At 46.1% G+C, this 19,190-nt stretch overlaps 1 protein-coding gene across 2 annotated transcripts in view; it reads left to right on the forward strand.

Moving 5' to 3' along the window:
* The window catches only part of LOC142803872 (uncharacterized), a 40,107-nt gene extending 21,269 nt beyond the window's left edge, over positions 1-18,838 (forward strand). The window contains exons 2-7 of one of the 2 annotated variants that reach the window (XM_075890133.1): positions 16,874-16,966; positions 17,056-17,148; positions 17,224-17,298; positions 17,405-17,491; positions 17,591-17,674; positions 18,568-18,828. In XM_075890133.1, the coding sequence (XP_075746248.1) occupies positions 16,874-16,966; positions 17,056-17,148; positions 17,224-17,298; positions 17,405-17,491; positions 17,591-17,674; positions 18,568-18,593 (458 nt within the window). In that variant the 3' untranslated portion in view covers positions 18,594-18,828. Of the gene's footprint in view, positions 1-16,873; positions 16,967-17,055; positions 17,149-17,223; positions 17,299-17,404; positions 17,492-17,590; positions 17,675-18,567 lie in introns of both variants that reach the window. The other variant, XM_075890134.1, reaches the window with a different exon arrangement.
* Positions 18,839-19,190: the final 352 nt, after the last annotated feature.

A 19,190-nucleotide genomic window follows, 5' to 3' on the forward strand; every position in this document is an offset into this window, starting at 1 on the left:
TAAAAGAAAAAATAGGACCCACATACAAAGCATCCAAAATGTCAAGTGGTGACATCCTCTTGGAGCTAACCGAAAAAGACTAAGTGCCTAAGCTATCCCAACTAACCAGCATCGGAGAAACAGCTGTCAACGTTTTGATCCATCGCTCTCTAAACACCAGCAGGAGAGTAATATCTAAAGAAGACTTTTTAGGCCTTAGTGACGAAAGCTTCTCGAAGGATTCCGAGACCAAAATGTCATAATGGTACAATGAATAGTAATCCGTCACAATAATCCGGAAGCGCCCACCAAACACGTAATACTAACCTTTGGAACAAGTGAAATGCCCACCTCTCTTAAGGCTGCATACATTAAAATTAATGTCAGAGCTGAAATTCCCCACCTCAGACGCTGTTTCAAATTCCAAAGATTCGGACACGCCTCGCACTCATGCAGAGGCAAAGAAACATGCGCAAAATGCAGCGCAAATGACCACAAATCGGAAAACTGCTCAACCTCACCCCACTGTGTTAACTTTGACGGGGAACGCCCAGGTTATTCCCGGTCATGCCGTGTTGGAAAAAAGAAAAAGAAGTGATCGCTCTGACCGTCAAAGAAAAAATATAATTCAGCAAAGCGCGAAAACGGCTGTCATACCTTTTCCACAGAAGTTACGCCGATGTGATGCAGTCGGGGGCAGCGTCACAAAGGCCTCAGGAATCCACCGCTACCACACCCAGTGGTCCTGTGGTGACTCAAACCGCCTCCTTAAAAGAAGCAGCGCCAGCTGCTCCATCCACATCAAAGGGCCCGCAGACACTGGTCTCCCAGGGCCCTCCCCGCAGGCGCGCCTGCGTAAGTAGGCGTTTGGTGCGTAGCGACACCACGGTCCCGAGCTAACGGGGGACTTTCTACTCCCTCCTACGCCTTGCCGTGCGTGGCTTTGCCGTGTCCAGGAAAAAGGGGATCCTGGGGGTTAAGCTGATGCCGGGTGATTGGACCATTAAGGCCCCTTGGCCGAGGGAACACACCCCTTTGGCCTCGGCTTCGCGGAGATGGCACCTCTGGGCTGACCGACCCAGGGGAAATCGGCAGTCGCCTTTTCCTATCTCTCCCTCCCTACATCTTCATCTTTTCTCCTCTTTAAATCTATCCTGTCCTCTTCTCTTTTCCGTTTACTACATTGTTTTCTGGCGGCAAGGGTTAACCTCGTGTAGGTATCCAACCTTGGGTATGCTATACCCGGTTACAATGACAGCGTACAGCTGGCGTTGTGCAGACTTAGTTCAAGTCTTACCGCGTCCCCTTGTTGGGCTCCGTGGTGGGCGGTTGGCGCTGCCGCCGAACACACGCACTACTCCCATGGCTAAACAAGCTACTTTACTCCGTGATCGCTCTCAAAAAAGAGGGCGCACCAAAGCACCCTTCCACTTTTTCCTGAAAAGCAATGACATATTTCCAAAATACCATGTGATCCATAGCGAGGGCAACCCAACTGCTCACCAATTGTCTCCTTTGCTGGAGGCGAAATGCCTCGGAAACACCATTGGACCAGGCTACAAGGCCACGAAAATGACTAGCGGTGATTTGCTACTTGAACTTAAGAACAAAGATCAATTTGAGAAAATTATTGAGTTGAAATGCATTGGTGACGTACCAGTCACAGTGTGTGCACATAAAACAATGAAGATGAGCTGTGGTGTAATATCAGAAGATGACTTCTTGCATCTTAGTGATAAGGAACTTCTTGATGGGTTCCAGAATCAAAATGTCGTAAAGGTTGAAAGAATATTGATTCGCCGGAAAAATGAGCAGATCCGTACTAAGCATATAATGCTAACCTTTGACAGTTGTGTGCTTCCTACCACACTAGATGCAGGCTACATCAAACTTCGCGTGAGGCGGTACATCCCAAACCCTCGGAGGTGCTATAAGTGCCAGCGGTATAGGCACGGATGGCAGATATGCCGGGAAAAAAAGAACTGTGCCAAATGCAGCTCCAATGAACACTAGTCAGATGATTGTGAATCATCCCCTCATTGTGTGAACTGTGATGGAAGTCATCCAGCCTACTTTAGAACATGTCCTAAATGGAAGGTCGAAAAAGAGATCATCTCACTAAAAGTAAAAGAAAACATAACATTTCGTGAAGCAAGGAACCATCTGTCTTACCTGATCACACCAGTTTTGCCGAGGTGGTGCAACGGGGGGTAGTACCACAAGTGCCTCGGCAGTCTACTGCGGTCGCCAACAGTGGCCCAGTAGTCACTTCGTCCACCCCCAGGTGGCTGCTGCGATTGCCGCGCCACCAACATCATAGGTGGGTCTGCAGGCCTCGGCTCAACAGGCCCCGAAGCTGAATCGAATTCTAAGGCCGGAGACACAAGTCTCTGTGCCCGGTCCTCGACCTTCCAGTGCCTCGGAGAAAGCGATGGAAATTGATGAACGAACACCAGTGTCGTCGACGCCCAAAGATCACCGCTCGTTGGAGCGCAATAAGAAAGAGAAACATCTCGTAACCGCTCCATCAGAGGGGTCAGTGACCTAAAGGGCAGCCTCCCCTTCAACACATATTTTGAGCCCATTCATCTGAACACAGGACACATACATTTCTTCTCAATATGACCACACAAATACTACAGTGGAATGCCAAAGGCCTATTTATTAACCTAGATGATATCAAAAACTTGCTAAATGGCTATCAGCCAAAAGTGTTCTGTGTTCAAGAAACTCATTTAAAGCCAACTCATGTGAATTTCTTAAATCAATATGTGGTTTTTCGTAAAGATCGAAATGGTGACAATTTCTCTTCTTGAGGTGTGGCCATCATTGCACAAAGAAGCGTAGCATGCCAGCACATTGTGCTACAAAGCTCTCTTGAGGTTGTGGCTGTTCGCGCTGTTCTATTCAACCATCTTATATCTATCTGCTCGATTTGCATAGCCCCCGACGAACCGCCGGTAAAAAAACGGCAACAGCGTCTGAGTAGATACACTACGCAATGTTGGCACACCTATACCAAGCATCCGCGGAGGCACTTCTCCAATTTTTTAACAAAATATGGGACTCTGGCATAATGCCTGAAGATTGGAAAAAAGCCAAAGTTATACCGTTCCTTAGACCCGGTAAACCCCCAACAACCCCAAGTAGTTGCAGGCCCATTGCATTAACAAGTTGCCTAGCAAAAACTTACGAAAGCATAATAAATATTAGACTTACCTTCACTCTGGAGTCGGAGCACCTAATAGACGCACACCAGTGCGCATACAAAAAGGCCTGTTCCACCACTGATCAGATTGTTAGGCTGGCACAAGAAATACGACAAGCATTTCTATACAAACAGTTCTGTTTCTCGTTCTTCTTTGACCTAGAGAAAGCATATGACACAATTTGGATATATGAAATTCTCAGAGATCTAGCTAACTTAGGGATTCTCGGAAGAATGCTGAACTGCTTATACGATTTTCTATCAAATAGAACTTTTCAAATACGTTTGGGTACGGTAAAATCACGAATATTTGTCCAAGAAAATGGTGTTCCACAGGGATGCGTTTTGAGCACCACCCTGTTTATAGTCAAAATTAACTCCATCAACAAGGCTATACCCCGTACAGTCATGCACTCCATCTACGTTGATGATCTTCAAATCGCATGCCTTGCCTCCAGCCTATCATCCTGCGATAGGCAACTCCAAATGACAATAAATCGGCTTATGAAATAGGCCGACCAAAATGGTTTCCGCTTATCAACACCCCCCACCCCACCCCAAAAAACACGGCTGTTCTCTTTACGCAAAAAAGAGGTTTGTTCCCTGAACCCACACTCAAAGTATACAACATCAACATGCCGATAAAACAAGAACACAAATTTCTAGGTATCATATTCGACCAAAAACTAAACTTTCTGGCTCATAAACGCACTGAAAACTAAGCTAAACAGAGCACTCAACGTGCTCAAAGTACTCTCCCATAAGCACTGGGCTTCCGATCGACTCTGCCTCATACGTATTTACCGATCTCTTGTACGCAGCATTTTAGACTACGGATGCGTAGTCTACGACTCGGCGCGAAAATCGTACATCCGCCGTCTTGACCCTATACACAACCTCGATCTCCGTCTGTCCAGTGGTGTTTACAGAACATCACCTGTGCAAAGTCTATACGTAGAATGCAATGAGCCCCCTCTATGTGATTAAAGAGCATTACTAACCTTGTCATATGTTTTAAGAATAAGGTCGTCACCTGAACGCACCTGCTACTCAATTGCCGCGAAGTGTGACCCACGCTTACACTAACTCAATAAACCGAACCTAATCAAACCACTTCTCCTACGTTTCGAGGAATACTGCCGCTTTTATCTCATCCCTAATGGATTACTAGATGTCGCTTTTAAACTACCAAGACTGCTGCCATGGTTCGACCTGTCGTAGCTATGCAAATTTTCATTAAGTCGTTTTAATAAAAAAAAGCACCCCACCAGAACACATAATCCAAGAATTTTATACACTTCATCACGAATATAGGGATTACAAATAATTTTACACAGATTGCTCAAAAACAGAAAAGCACGTGGTTATTGGGATCGCGACGACGAAACGCGCAATTTCTGTGAAAGTACCTCGTAGTTTTTTCATTTTTTCAGCTGAAGCTTATGCCTTGAGTGAAGCAGTTTGGAAAGTTATCGCTGAAAAATACAAAGCAATCAGAAAGCAATCACTAAGCGCACTAAAAGCACTACATATAAAATCCGAATGTGAGCCAATAGTGGGCGACATTTTAAACATGGTATACTTAAACAGCCAGGCAGCCTCCATCCGTCTCTGCTGGGTTCCAAGTCATGTTGGGATACCCGGAAACGAAAAAGCAGATAAGTATGCCTCCCAGACAGCCCATAAAACAGTAACACAAGTGAAGATTCCTCTTCAATATATCCAGAGAACGATTCGCCTGGCTCTACTAGCAAAATGGCCTCAACAATGAGACACCTGCACGAACAATAAGGTCCACCTGGTGAAACCCACACTCGGGGAATGGAAGACCTGTGGTCACCTACAACGGTTTATTGAAGTTGTATTATGCCGACTTCGCATCGGACACACACACTTGACACACAACTTCTTACTCGCAAAGGAAGAACAACCAACATGTGAAAAATGCCAAGAAGCATTAACAGTTATGCACATCCTAATCACATGTCCTACCATTGAAACACAGACAAAAAAATTTCAGCAAGCTATACAAACAACACGTACCTTTACACCCTGCTTTCTTCCTAGGAGATGACCCTCTAGTACCTCTGTCTGACGTGCTGAACTTTCTGAAAGAATGTAATCTGTTAAATAAGCTTTAGAATTTCATCTTTTCTGTGTCCATCCCTGAAAGTCTTGTGTCTTGCGCAGCATAGACTTAGCTGCTTGTGCGCCATAAAAACCAAATTGACCAAACCTAACCTTTAGGCCAGACATCAGTTGTGACCCATCACATCAACACCGGCGATGCCGACCCAATTCATCGCCGCCCTTACCATGTCTCCGCTGCCGAACGCTCTGTTATCCAGCAAGAGGTCGAGAAAATGCTCGCCAAAGGTGTCGCCGAACACTCATCTAGTCTATGGGCGTTCGCGGTCGTGCTTGTCAAGCAGTAGAACAACACATGGCAGTTTTGCGTCGACTTTAGACATCTCCACAAGGTCACCAAGAAGGACGTTTACCCCTACCAAGAATAGATGACGCTCTTGACTGCCTTCATGACGCAAAGTTTTTTTTTTGTCCATTGACCTTCAATCTGCTTATTGGCAGATCGCTGTTGATCCACGGGACCGAGAAAAAACAGCATTTGTTACCGCAGATGGGTTATATCAATATAAAGTAATGCTGTTTGGGCTTTGCAATGCGCCGGCTATTTTGAGTGCATGATGGATTCCTTTCTGCGCGGCTTCCAATGGTCTACGTTCTTGTCCTACTTAGATGATATATTTGTTTTTCCACCGACGTTTGCGAGCCATCTTGAGTGACTGTCCAGTATTCTAATATTCCACCACGCTGGTCTCCAGCTGAACTCCTACAAATGCCGTTTCGGCCGTCGTGAAATAACTGTTTTTGGTCACCTCGTTAACGCATCGGGGGCACAGCCCAATCGGGACTAAATTAACGCAGTGACTCAATTTCCCATACCCTCTTCTGCTCAGGATGTCCGGAGCTTCCTTGGTTTGTGCTCTCATTTCCGCCGCTTTATACGGAATTTCGCCGATATTGCGCGGCCTCTCACCGAGCTTCTTAAAAAAGACGTCCCACTTACTTGGAATTCGCCTCAAAGTGCTGCGTTTTAGGCGCTCATTGCAGTCCCCACGACTACTCCAATATTAGCCCACTTCGATCAGACTGCACCAACAGAAGTTCGAACTGACGCGAGTGGCCACGAAATTGGTGCTGTTTTAGCTCAGCGTCCACATGGACGTGACAGCGTCATCGCCTACGCCAGCCGCCTTTTGTCCCTGTCGAGAAGAACTATTCCACCACCGAAAGAGAGTGTTTTGCTCTTGTTTGGGCTGTCGCTAAATTTCACCCATATTCTGTCTGGCCGCAGTTTTACTATTGTAAGTGATCATCATGCGCTCTGCTGGCTTTCGTCACTCAAGGATCCCACGGGACGTCTCGGTCATTGGTCTCTCCGCATCCAAGAATACACCTTCTTGGTCGTGTATAAATCTGGTCACCTCCATCAGGACACCGACTGCCTGTCACGGTATCCAGTGGATCCGCGAGACGCCACAGAGAAAGCTGCTGAGGCTTGCGTCTTATCAATATCAGACTTTCTTGATATCGCTTGTGAGCAACGCCGTAACCCGGATTTACTTCCCATTATAGAAAGCCTGAGTTCCGCTACTCCACGCACTTCTCTGAACTTGTATTTCCTTCATGAAGGGGTTCTCTACCACCACAACATGCGCCCTAATAGTCCTGACCGCCTTCTCGTCGTGCCTTCCCATTTGCGTGTAGATGTTCTCCGACAGCTTCACGATGAACCTGCCGCTTGTTACCTGGGAGTCACCCGCACTTAAGATTGCGTCCGGCGCCGTTTTTTCTGGCCACGCCTATGTCACTCTGTGCAAAAGTATGTCGCTAGCTGCGACCTCTGTGAAGGTCGAAAACGACCAATGTTGCTTCCAGCTGGCCTCTTTCACCGTATTGACATCCTTGCTGAATCTTTCTACCGCGTAGGGCTCAACCTTCTCAGGCTATTTCCCACTTCTGCATTCGGGAACAAATGGGTTGCCGTGGCGACCGACTACACGACACGTTACGCGATCACCCGCGCTCTCCCAACCAGCTGCGCTACCCATGTCGCCGACTTTCTACTGCACGACATCATTTTGCATGACGCTGCTCCTCGGCGTCTCACTACTGACCAAGGCCGATACTATTTATCTCGTGTCACCCAGGATATTGTAAGTTCCTGTTCGACGAACCACAAGTTCACAACGGCATACCATCCAAAAACTAATGGACTTACAGAGCGCCTGAATTGCACAATCACTGACATGTTGTCCATGTACGTTTCTCCAGACCACCGTGACTGGGACGCAACGTTACCCTACGTCACCTTCGCTTACAACTCGTCCAGAAATCACACCTCAGGCTATTCCCCATTCTACCTTATTTATGAATGTGAACCCTCTGAGCCTCTTCATACACTCCTTCCCGCTGGTTCAAGCTCCCTTGTCACCTACGTCTGCGATGCCATAGGATGAACCGACGTAGCACGACAGATTGCACGAGAACGACTCATACTTTTTCAAGCCTCTCAAAAGGCTCGGAACGATCGTCACCACCTTGAAGTTTCTTATGCACCTGGTTCTCTAGTACTCTTGTGGACCCAATGTCGTCACATCAGCTTCTCCGAAAAACTCTCATTTCACTATGACTTACCATACAAAGTCCTACTCAAGGTCACAAACCTCACCTACGAGATACAGCGAGTAGTCGATGAAGCGCACTCAACGCGACCACCATCTACTGTTGTGCACGTCGTAAGACTGAAGTCTTATGTGCCGCCCAACACTCCGCTTTCGTGACGAGCGCCGCGTCGGCGCTTTAACGCCGCGGGGTAGTGCCACAAGGCAGTAGTGGGATTGGGGCATAAAGCGGTAGAGGGTCTCTGTCTGGAAGAAAAGACTACGAAGTGGATAGAGACTGGTCCCATCTGGTTTTGGCTAACCAGATGACTCGCATATTTGGTACAGCGGGAGAGTCAGGCCTAGTATCCCAACATGTTGAGAGTTCACGACCAATAGCTGACGGCGAATCTGAAACTGCGCCATCGTATTATCAGCCCGCAGGAGCCTCTGCAATAGGCGTCCACAGCCAAAATGAGGAATTCGAAACCGCACCATCGTATTCTACGTCTACAGCACCCTCTGCAGTAGATATACAGAGTGTAAGGGAAGACAAAGCTGCATATACAATAGATTCCGATGACATGGATTTGGACCCTAGGTCCCTGAAGAGATCTAGATCCCCTGTGTCAAGGAAAACTAACTCACCGAAACAAACAAAGAACAAAAAGTATCTGAAAGAAAAGGAGAGCCTTTCAAAGAGGGATTTCTTGAAAGAAAGCATTCTAGAGAAAGCTATAGCGGAAGCAGCTCTTTCGAAACCATAGGGTCGCTTAAGATTCTCCATTGGAATTGCCGATCAATCCATTCTGCATCTACGGATTTGGTATACTTGACTTCTAAATTCGCTCCTGATATTATAGCATTACAAGAGACATGGCTATCTGTACAAAATTTGTTCCATTTAAATAACTTCCAATCTTTTCGATTAGACCGTCCATCGAGAGGTGGGGGTCTAGCTCTCTTTATTAGTAATAGAATTAGTATGAAAGTCAAATGCTCATACAAACATATGTCGCCAGAATGCGAAATTTTGGCAGTAGACATTACACTGCCCAACTGCACTCCTTTCACTTTAGTTAATATGTATTTTCCGAATGGAGTTCAAGACACACGAAGTTTGGATCTAGCTACAAAATCGTGGTGCAAAGACAAAGTTTTAGTTGGAGACTTTAATTCCCAACACACGAGTTGGGGTTTTAGAACTGATCTTAGTGGGAAACGCTTGTGGGAGTGGACAATGGCCAATGACCTCACGTGCCTCAACGTCAGAACCCCCACATTTATTCGTAATCACTCCAGGTCGGCCTTAGATTTAAGTTTTGTCAGTTCAGCCATTAGTACTTCTTCTTGGAAAGCGCTGGACTGTGGCACCAACAGTGACCACTTACCGATAAGTTTTGAAATTTGAAATAAAAAAGCACTGAAAATAAACGCAGTCATTAAACGATCCTACAAAAGAGCCGAATTTACTGTTGAATCCACAAAAAGAGTATATAGCCGTTGGTGGAATGATGAATGTACAAGAGAGCACCGACGACGTCAGGCAGCTTGGAAGCAGCTCTTACATAATCAATCCCCACAAAACTGGGCCGATTATAAATTCATTGCTGCGGGCTTTAAAAGAACGGTAGCTCAGGCTAAACAAGATTATGACAGAAGACATTATGAATACCTGTCGAAGCCTAAACATATGAAAGCACTGTTCCGATATATGAGAGCTCGGAAAATCTTGCCATCACCAGTTAATGTAGCTAGTGATAATCTGTCGGCACAAGAAATGACCACAACATTAGAGGCTATCGGTAAAGGTCTAAAAAGCAGATTCACTTCAGTAGTGCCAAACAACTGGCACAAGTCTACGACAAAGTCTGACTTTGAAGAAGTGACACAGACTGAAGTATCCAACGTGATTAAACATTTACCCTGTGCATCTCCTGGCCCAGATGGAATCACAGTACCCATGATTAAAATTCTGTTCAATTTATCGCCTCGAGACGTCGCCAATGTTATTAACTACTCCTTAAAAAACTCATGGGTGCCACAGGATTGGAGGATAGCAAAGGTGATTCCTATACTAAAAAAGCCGGGTGGAGGATTAACAGTCGATAATATCAGACCAATCTCTTTAACATCTAACATGGTCAAACTAGTAGAAAGGGTCCTACATAGCCGAGTAAGTATCTGGATGGCAGAAAATTTAGTAATAAAACCGAACCAAATCGGCTTTCATAGTGATTTCTCAATTTGGTGTGCCCATGCTGATTTAGAGAGCCGAATACAGCTCGCGCGTAAAAGAAGGCAATACGCTGCTTCAGTAACGCTTGACATAGCCAAGGCGTATGACAGTGTGGAGCACTTCATATTGTTAAATACGCTAGAGAGATTGAACTTCCCACAATATTTTATTGAGTGGGTGGCAGAATTCTTAAAATCAAGAGAATTCTACTGCGTCAAGGATGGATGTTCCTCATCTAGATTTAAACAAACGCGCGGAGTTCCCCAAGGAGCAGTCTTATCTCCAATATTATTTAATGCTTTAATGAGCACAATTCCAACAGATCAAGAAGTTACTGTCTACATTTATGCTGATGACATCGCACTCTTTGCTGCTGACTGTGGTATTTACTCCTTACAACTTAAATTACAAAGATATATTAACATGTTGGAAATTTGGTTGCAGTCGATTTCGTTATCGTTAAATGTCAACAAAAGCGCGCTCATGGCGTTTCCGCTTGCAGAACCAATTTCAATTTCAATTCTATATAAACAGGAACCCATCCAGCAAGTAGACTCTATAAAATATTTGGGAATCATTTATAATGACAAACTTAACTGGAGTCCACACATAGAGTATATAACTACCAAAGCACAGCGGGCTTCAGGCTTACTACACAAGCTAAGTAACCGGAAATATGGGTTACGGAGGCACACCTTGATAACGTTGTACAAGATGTACATGCGCCCCATCATGGAATTCGGCTGCATATTATTCTCGGGTGGCCCTGCTTATAAAACGAAACCTCTAGTTGTCTTGGAGCGAGAAGCACTGCGAATGTGTCTGGGACTCCCTAGATTTGTGGCGATCAACGTACTGTACCAGGAAGCGCGCCTGCCTACACTGCTTTGTCGATTTCAAATTTTGACCGTACAAGCATTTTTAAAATTTTATAGCTTACCGGCAAGAAGATCTCAATATGCTTTTATCGCAAACCCAGACGCCTTCTTTCTTGCTCATTGGCCACGGTTTCACACACCTCAAATAATGTTTGTACAAAAAAATCTACAAAGTATAAATGTGAACATTAGAAATGTAATTGAGACTAATGACTCGAATTGTCATGTTATTATTGAGTATGATGATATATTCCCGCAAAACGCCAAATTACAATCCCTCAAATTTTTAAATAGCATATTATTAGATTACTTGGAGCATGCAAAAACTAAAAATATAATAGCCACAGATGCTTCCGTAAATAATCAAAAGGCAAGTGTAGGCATTGCCTCTGATTTGCTTGACTGGTCCTTTTCAGTGAGACTGCCTGATTTTACTCCAGTTTTTGAAGCGGAGCTCTTGGCGATTATTTTAGCTCTTCGAAAACTTCCATCAAATCAAAACAATGCAGTAATAATGACGGATTCTCTTTCAGTTTGTGCAGCTCTGACAGCTTCAGAGAACTCTCGAATTCTAAGCACATTCAAAACATTGGTACCGCCGCAGTTGAGACTCCTGAGATTATTATGGGTTCCGGGTCACTGTGGATTAAGATTAAATGAATTGGCCGATTCCTTAGCACGAGCCGCGCTTGATGGGCCAGTTTTGTCCATACTGCCAGATGTAGAATATATCACGGCTATAAGATATCGAAAATCAGCAATCTCCACTGATACGATAGAAAAAGTAATTACATGGACAGACTATAACCACCTCATGTTTCCATGGCAACCCCACTGGAGTCAGTCCAGAAAGATCGAAGTCTTAATCACTAAATTTCGATGTCGTGTCCCCCCACTAAACCTATATCTACACAGAGCTGGTCAGACAACATCACCCCTCTGCGCATTCTGCGGAGAAATGGAATCACTAGATCATTATTTTTTGTATTGTCGCCGCTACGATATACTTAGAAAGAGGTTACTGGTTATGCCATTTCGGAAAATAGGCCTTACATTGACGGCGGAAACGGCGCTAAGCTTTGGCGCCTCAGCTTTGGGACATTGCCACAGGGATGCTTTCAATGACGTTTGCGATTATATTCAGGCAACCAAGCGTATACCTTTGTGATCTTCAATCAAAAACAAAAAAAAATTATTTATTACTCCCAAGGGCAGAGTGAAGTAAACGCATCTGAGTGGTAAACATAACACCTCAAATCTCAAAATTGCTCAACTTGATTTTTTTTTTCGTTTGCTCTTTTTATGTTGTTTTTATTTTTACATTAGTCTTATTATAATACCAATTAATTACACATAGTTAAATGATTACAGAAAAACTGCACTACACTTTCTTGGCCAATCCCCCTGAGTGGGTATGAGCCAACCTCCCAGGGAAACAAATCAAAACAAAACAAAACTGGTCCCAGCCCACCAATGTGCCAGCCAGCCATTGTCGTCGCGTGTAAACATCGTAAATATCCGCAAATATACGTTTACTATATATATATATATATATATATATATATATATATATATATATATATATATATATATATATTGTGAGCGCTTACTATGTACTTCATCTTCATCTGCATGACCAAACCATTGTAGTGATCATCATCGTATGTCACGCGGGCTGACTCTCTGGCTCGTGCGCCTGGATTAAAAAAGGATAACCTGGTTGCTGCCGTACCGGACGTGGTCTCATAAGTGGTGGAGCGTGCTTTGGTTCCCACGTCCTCCTGCTCTACCCGTCACCCCTGGAGCTCCGGTCTGGTCGACGGTTGTGCCCTCAAGCAACAGCAATGGCAGAACCCAACCCGCCCACTGCTGCAACCGCTCCTTCTCAGCCACTTAGGCTTCACTACACCGTGAGTACCTCTCATCGAGACCCTCCGGTATTTTCCGGCCTTCGCAACGAAGACGTCGAAGAATGGCTCGACAGTTATGATCGAACCAGCGTTTGTAATTACTGGGACGAGGCGCACAAACTGCGCTACGTTCCTTTTTACCTCGATGGCGTCGCTAAAACCTGGTATTACAACCACGAGAGCGACTTTTCCAATTGGTCGGCCTTCACGGGGCATCTCCGTCAGGTATTTGGCACGTCTGCAGGATGTTCTGTAGTAGCGAAACAGAAGCTCGCAACCCGCATTCAAGGGGACGACGATTCGTATACGTCCTACATTGAAGATATTCTGGCTCTCTGTCGCCGAGCACAAAATGGCATGACGGAGGCCGATCGCGTCCGACATCTACTGAAAGGCATCAACTCTGTGGCCTTCAATGCTCTCGTGATTCAGAACCCGACTACCGTCCGGGACGTCATCACTACATGCCAACGCCTGGACGCGCTTCATTCCATGCGCCTTCCACACGCCTCCTGCGACGCTCGCTTTACCAAAGAGCATGAATTGCGGGCCCTTATCCGCACAATTGTCAGAGAAGAACTTCACGGCCTTATTCCAGGCAACCCTACCGTTGCGTCTGTCCACACACCTCCTCCCAACTTGCGAGAGATAATCAAGGACGAACTGGCATCAATGACAAGCGCTGCACATGCCCCGTCTCCTGTGCGCTTCCCAGTGCCTTCGTACGCAGAAGTTGCATCGCGGGTCCCTGCACCAGTTCCAACCGTGCCTGCGGACGTCGGACGCGACCATGTGGCTGCGATGACAACGCAAGCGCCAAGGCCACGCCACTATTCTACATGGCGTCCTCCCCGCCCCATCTGCTTCTACTGTGGCATAAGGGGTCATATATCCCGTTTCTGCCGCCGCCGTCAGCAGGATGAACGACGTGGTTACTCAGCTTACGAGAGAGACTTTTCCCCGAGACCCGATGAATACGATCCCGCACCGTATCCATCCACCTTCCGTCAGTCGCCCTCCCCTCCACGGTCTCATGCTGGGCCTCATCCTTCTCGTTCATCTCGCCGCCGTTCTCCGTCACCGTTTCGGCGTACGTCATCACCCTTGCGTCCCGCTCCGATCTCTCGGGACTCGGAAAACTAGAAGGTGCAGTTTTTGGAGGGGAAACTGCTTGTCGTCGGAACGCTACAACTCCTCCGTCTCGTCCAGCTAATTTACTGCCTGTTTCTGTGGAAGGTGTTTTTGTTGACGCCCTTATAGACACTGGAGCCGCCATTTCGGTAATTGATCGTGAATTGTGTTTTCGCCTGCGTAAAGTGCAAACTCCTTATGCCGGTCCCATGTTATGCGGTGCTAATGACAGTCCAATTCGCCCGACCGGGTTGTGCACTGCTCGTATTCACATCAATGGAATCCGTCATCACATACAATTGGCTGTGCTGTCTTCGTGCGCTCATCAGATAATCTTAGGCTGGGACTTCTTGTCAGCGGCGTCTGCTGTAATTTCGTGTGGTCGGCCCCTCATTCGTATTACGGACACTGAGCTTTCTTCTGCTGCCGACCTTTCGTCGCCCAACCTTGTGACAGCTGCGGATTTCCTCCTGCCTCCCGGACGAGAACGTGTCCTTACGATCAAGTCACGTGACATTCTAGATGGTGACGGTTTGGTTGCTCCTTGCCAACGCTGCATTTTTCGAGGGATCACCATCGCATCTTGTTTAGTGCGGTTCTCCCGTGGTTATGCAAGCATCACGGCCTGCAACACGACGCCAGAACCACTTCTTTTGCCTGAGGGGACCACTGTTGCCAGCATTACCGAAGAAGCACCGCTTTGTGTCGTCACTGGTTCATCTGCTTCGTCATTTTCAAAGTGTATGCCACCGGAAGATGCATTTCCTGCTCCTTCGAAACAGTTAGTTGCCTCGGCGGACCTTCTTTCGTCCACAGATCTCGCCTCGCTCCAACATGCCGATACCTACTGCCGCACAATCATCGATCGGCTCACTGGCTTATCGCATGCTCCAAACAGCCGCCTAAGACGACAACTTGCCCGTTTCAAGCTTCAAGAGGGAACATTATGTCGGCAAATTTACCATCCTCTCGGTAACCAATGGGTTCCCGTCATTCCTCACTCACTTCGTCTGGAAGTTCTACAAGCGTTTCATGACGATGCGACAGCTGGCCACTTAGGGTTCCACAAGACCTACGACCGCCTCAGGACTCGCTGCTTTTGGCCTGGCCTCTCCACTTCTGTCGCCAAGTACGTCGCTTCCTGCGCGTCATGCCAGCACCGAAAACGTACCACGTCTCTTCCCGCGGGACCACTGCAACCACTGCCGTGCCCGTCCACTCCCTTTGAATTTGTGGGCATAGACTTATACGGACCTCTTCCGCTTACGCCAGCCGGTCACCGCTGGATTGTTACTGCCGTAGACCACCTTACTCGCTACGCGGAGACGGCAGCTCTTTCATCTGGTGCTACCTCTGAAGTAGCCGATTTTTTCCTTCGCGCCATTATTTTACGACATGGCGCACCGCGTGTGCTCCTTAGTGACCGTGGCAAGACATTTCTTTCACATGTCCTTGCTGAAGTCTTAAAGGCCTCTAACACCATCCACAAGACCACATCAGCGTATCACCCAGAAACTAATGGTCTGACTGAGCGTTTTCACCGAACTTTGTCCGACATGATCTCTATGTACGTGCAACCAGATCACAAAAACTGGGACACAATACTTCCTTTTGTCACGTTCGCATATAGCACTGCCATACAGCGTACAACGAATTTCAGCCCTTTTTTTCTCGTGTATGGCCGTGTACCGACTTTTGTTCTGGACACCACCTTTTTGTCCACATCTTCCAATCCATCTTCATCTCTCCCGGAAGAGTTCGCCGCTCGCGTCGCCCGCTGCCGTGAAATCGCCCGCGCGAACACTGCTACCATTCAGGACAAGAGAAAAATCGACATTGATGCCACGCGTCGAGTTGTTGTGTTCCGCCCAGGCAACGAAGTCCTTTTGTGGACACCTGTTCGTGTACCTGGGCTCTGCGAAAAATTCCTTCACCGGTATCTCGGTCCATACACCGTCCTGGAACGAACATCTGAAGTCAACTATCGCGTCGCTCCTGTCAACGCGGCTTCTGATCGTCGTCGCCGCCACACCGAGATCGCCCACGTCTCTCGACTGAAACGATATATTCGGCGTCCCAACCCTTTCTAACTTGCTGCCCTCTTTCGCCAAGGGGGGAAAATAGTGTGAGCGCTTACTATGTACTTCATCTTCATCTGCATGACCAAACCATTGTAGTGATCATCATCGTATGTCACGCGGGCTGACTCTCTGGCTCGTGCGCCTGGATTAAAAAAGGATAACCTGGTTGCTGCCGTACCGGACGTGGTCTCATAATATATATATATATATATATATATATATATATATATATATATATATATATATATATATATATATATATATATATATATATATATATATATATATATATATATATATATATATATATAGTTTATAGTTAGAGGAGAAAGTCCATACTTAAGGGCTCGTTTTTCTGTGTTTTGACACAATAATGCCAATGAAAGTATTGGAGAAGTTATTAGACCTAATTGAAATGTAAACGTGAAGCAAGAAAACTGGGTGAAAAGATAACTTGCTGGGACAGGAGCTGAACCTGCGACCTTCCAATAATGGGTTTGATGATCTGCCACTGAGCTACTGCGGCGGCCATCCCCTCAGCCACTTTATTGGGTTTATATCTGAATTACACGTAGGAGTGTCAGCCAGCGCTACCTGTAGCCATGGTGGTGAGTGTGGCACACTCTTTGTGAACCTGTTGGGCGCCACGTAGCACGTGAACCTATTACGAACTGGCAGCTGACCAAGAGTCCCTCGTATAAAGCTCATGGCACCAAGTCTGCCAGCTCGAGACCCTCGTTAATCTGAAACACTACGTTGCAGATGTACCACTTCTGCATTCACAATATCATCCTATGTTTGCACGTCCACCTCCACTTGTGGTGGGTTTACTAGGACCACCTCCTGCGAGTCTTTGTACGTATCCTCATTTGCATTCATTTCGTCAGTTATTATTTGGTCGCAGCTATCTCGGCTGCCAGCGTTAAACTGCAAATGTCTCACAGATAATCCCATGCAAGGCTTTCTTGTATCTCCCGAGACTCGCCACTTCCATAGAGCGACACAAGTATCCCAGGTGCCTTCTGCTCCACTTCCCGGTATGTGAATTTCCGTATGCTCATATATTCTGGTGGTACACTCAACGCATGATGGTTTCACTGCTTCACTTTCAGGACAATCTTTTGGAAATCGCGCTCCCCTAATCCGTGATGGTGAGGGAGGTCGTAAACGTGATGCGCTACGTCGTAGTACGTACCCTTGTTTTTTTTCTCTTTGCTATTTAGACGTCATTCATGTCTTATGATAATTACGATTCGTCTTGAGGTACCAATATCTCTCAATCTTCTTTTGCAGGATGGTCCCGTATGCACGACTCTTATTTCCATAATGTACTGACGTACGGAGAGCCAGCAATTCGTGAATCCTCTAGTACAGTTCGACGTATGTATCATCTTCGCTTCTATGTTTTGACCATTATTGCAATCTCTTATCTTGTAGTGCTGTGGGTAAATTAGTATGACGGCGTGCGTTCTTTTGCAGGCAGACCACCTAGGTTTTCTCAAGCACGTCACCCACGTGCACGAAACACTCAATTGCCGGAACTGCCAGCTGCGTCCCTTGAGAGTATGTATCTATATATTTGTATCTGTTATCTAATGGGAAAGCATTATTTAGATGCTCTATAAAACACGAAAATAGGCCATTGGTGTTGGCTGCCTCAGCACGAATGATGTAAAAAAATCATCACGTGAAGATGCTACCATATGACGTCATCAAAACGTCACAGGGTGCCAGTTTCTGATGTCCTCATGACGTCACTTTGGCTTCACAAAGACATCACACTACGTGAGGTCACGTTATTACGCGGCACCTGCGCGAAACGAGGAGAGGTACAGAAGCTTGCAGTGCTTTTGGTCCCGCAGGCGTAGAGCGAGGCCATGTCAGGTTGGAGTAGGAGGGGGAGAGGGTGAGATTTACATTGAGTGCAGTAAGCAAGGGTTTCGCTTTCGAGTCATCAACGCTCATATCATAAGGAGCGCAGCGAGCATTCTAAAGAACAGCAGAATTTAACCGACACAGTGACTATTATAACGGCAGTCTCCATCCCCCCCCCTTCTTTTTTGTTGGCTGTCCGGGTCACATAGAAAGATTTTGAGTACAAATACCAGGATAGGGGGGCTAGTTGGAACAAATTCCTTGTGAACAATTCAGCTACAAAGTGACAGGGACACAGAAAAGATAGGGCTCGCGCACAAAAAGCGCGTGCGTAGGTTATCTTACCTTTTTTTGCCTTTACAAAGCACATTGGTTAAACGCACATATTTAGAAATTTTCACCAATGAATAAAGGCTTAATGTCTGATCAAAAGAAAAACGAAAAATAATGACGAACGCAAATTATGCAAAACCTAGGTAAATTGTTCTCCAGGAGTGTAAAAAATTGAATGCAAGCAATTTTGTTTTGTAATGTCCCATCAATTTGTTTATCTGAATATAATTCTTTTACTTTCTTCATAGCACAACTATTCGATGCAGATCGTTAAAACTGAGGGACGGCGCCAGTCACGACACCGAATGCTGATGCGCCACTTACGAAACCACGAGAATCGTACTATTGGTGCTGCTGTTGGAACAACTGTGGCTGGACGTACTGGAGTACTTATATAAGGTTATGAGAAAAAAAGAACCAGAGGATGGCATCTACATTGACGAACACAAATAGCATTTGAATAATTCATTTTAAAAGCAGCTTCACAGATTCAGAAATAAATAAAATGAAGGGATCATTCATGCTGAGAATTCATCATCATCATCATCATCAGCCTGACTACGTCCTCTGCAGGACAAACGCCTCTCCCATGTTCAGCCAGTTAACCCGGTTTTGTGTTTGCTGCTGCCAATTTACACCCGCAAACTTCTTAATCTCATCTGCCCACCTAACCTTATGTCTCCCCTAACCCGCTTGTCTTCTCTTGAAATCCAGTTAGTTACCATTAACGACCAGCGGTTATCCTGTATACGCGCCACATGCCCGGCCCATGTTCATTTCTTCTTCTTGATTTCAGCTATGATATCCTTAACCCCCGTTTGTTTCCTGATCCACTCTGCTCTCTTCTTGTCTCTTAAGGTTACACCTACCA

This window comes from Rhipicephalus microplus, chromosome 3, assembly GCF_043290135.1.
Source record: "Rhipicephalus microplus isolate Deutch F79 chromosome 3, USDA_Rmic, whole genome shotgun sequence".
NCBI classification, from domain to species: domain Eukaryota; kingdom Metazoa; phylum Arthropoda; class Arachnida; order Ixodida; family Ixodidae; genus Rhipicephalus; species Rhipicephalus microplus.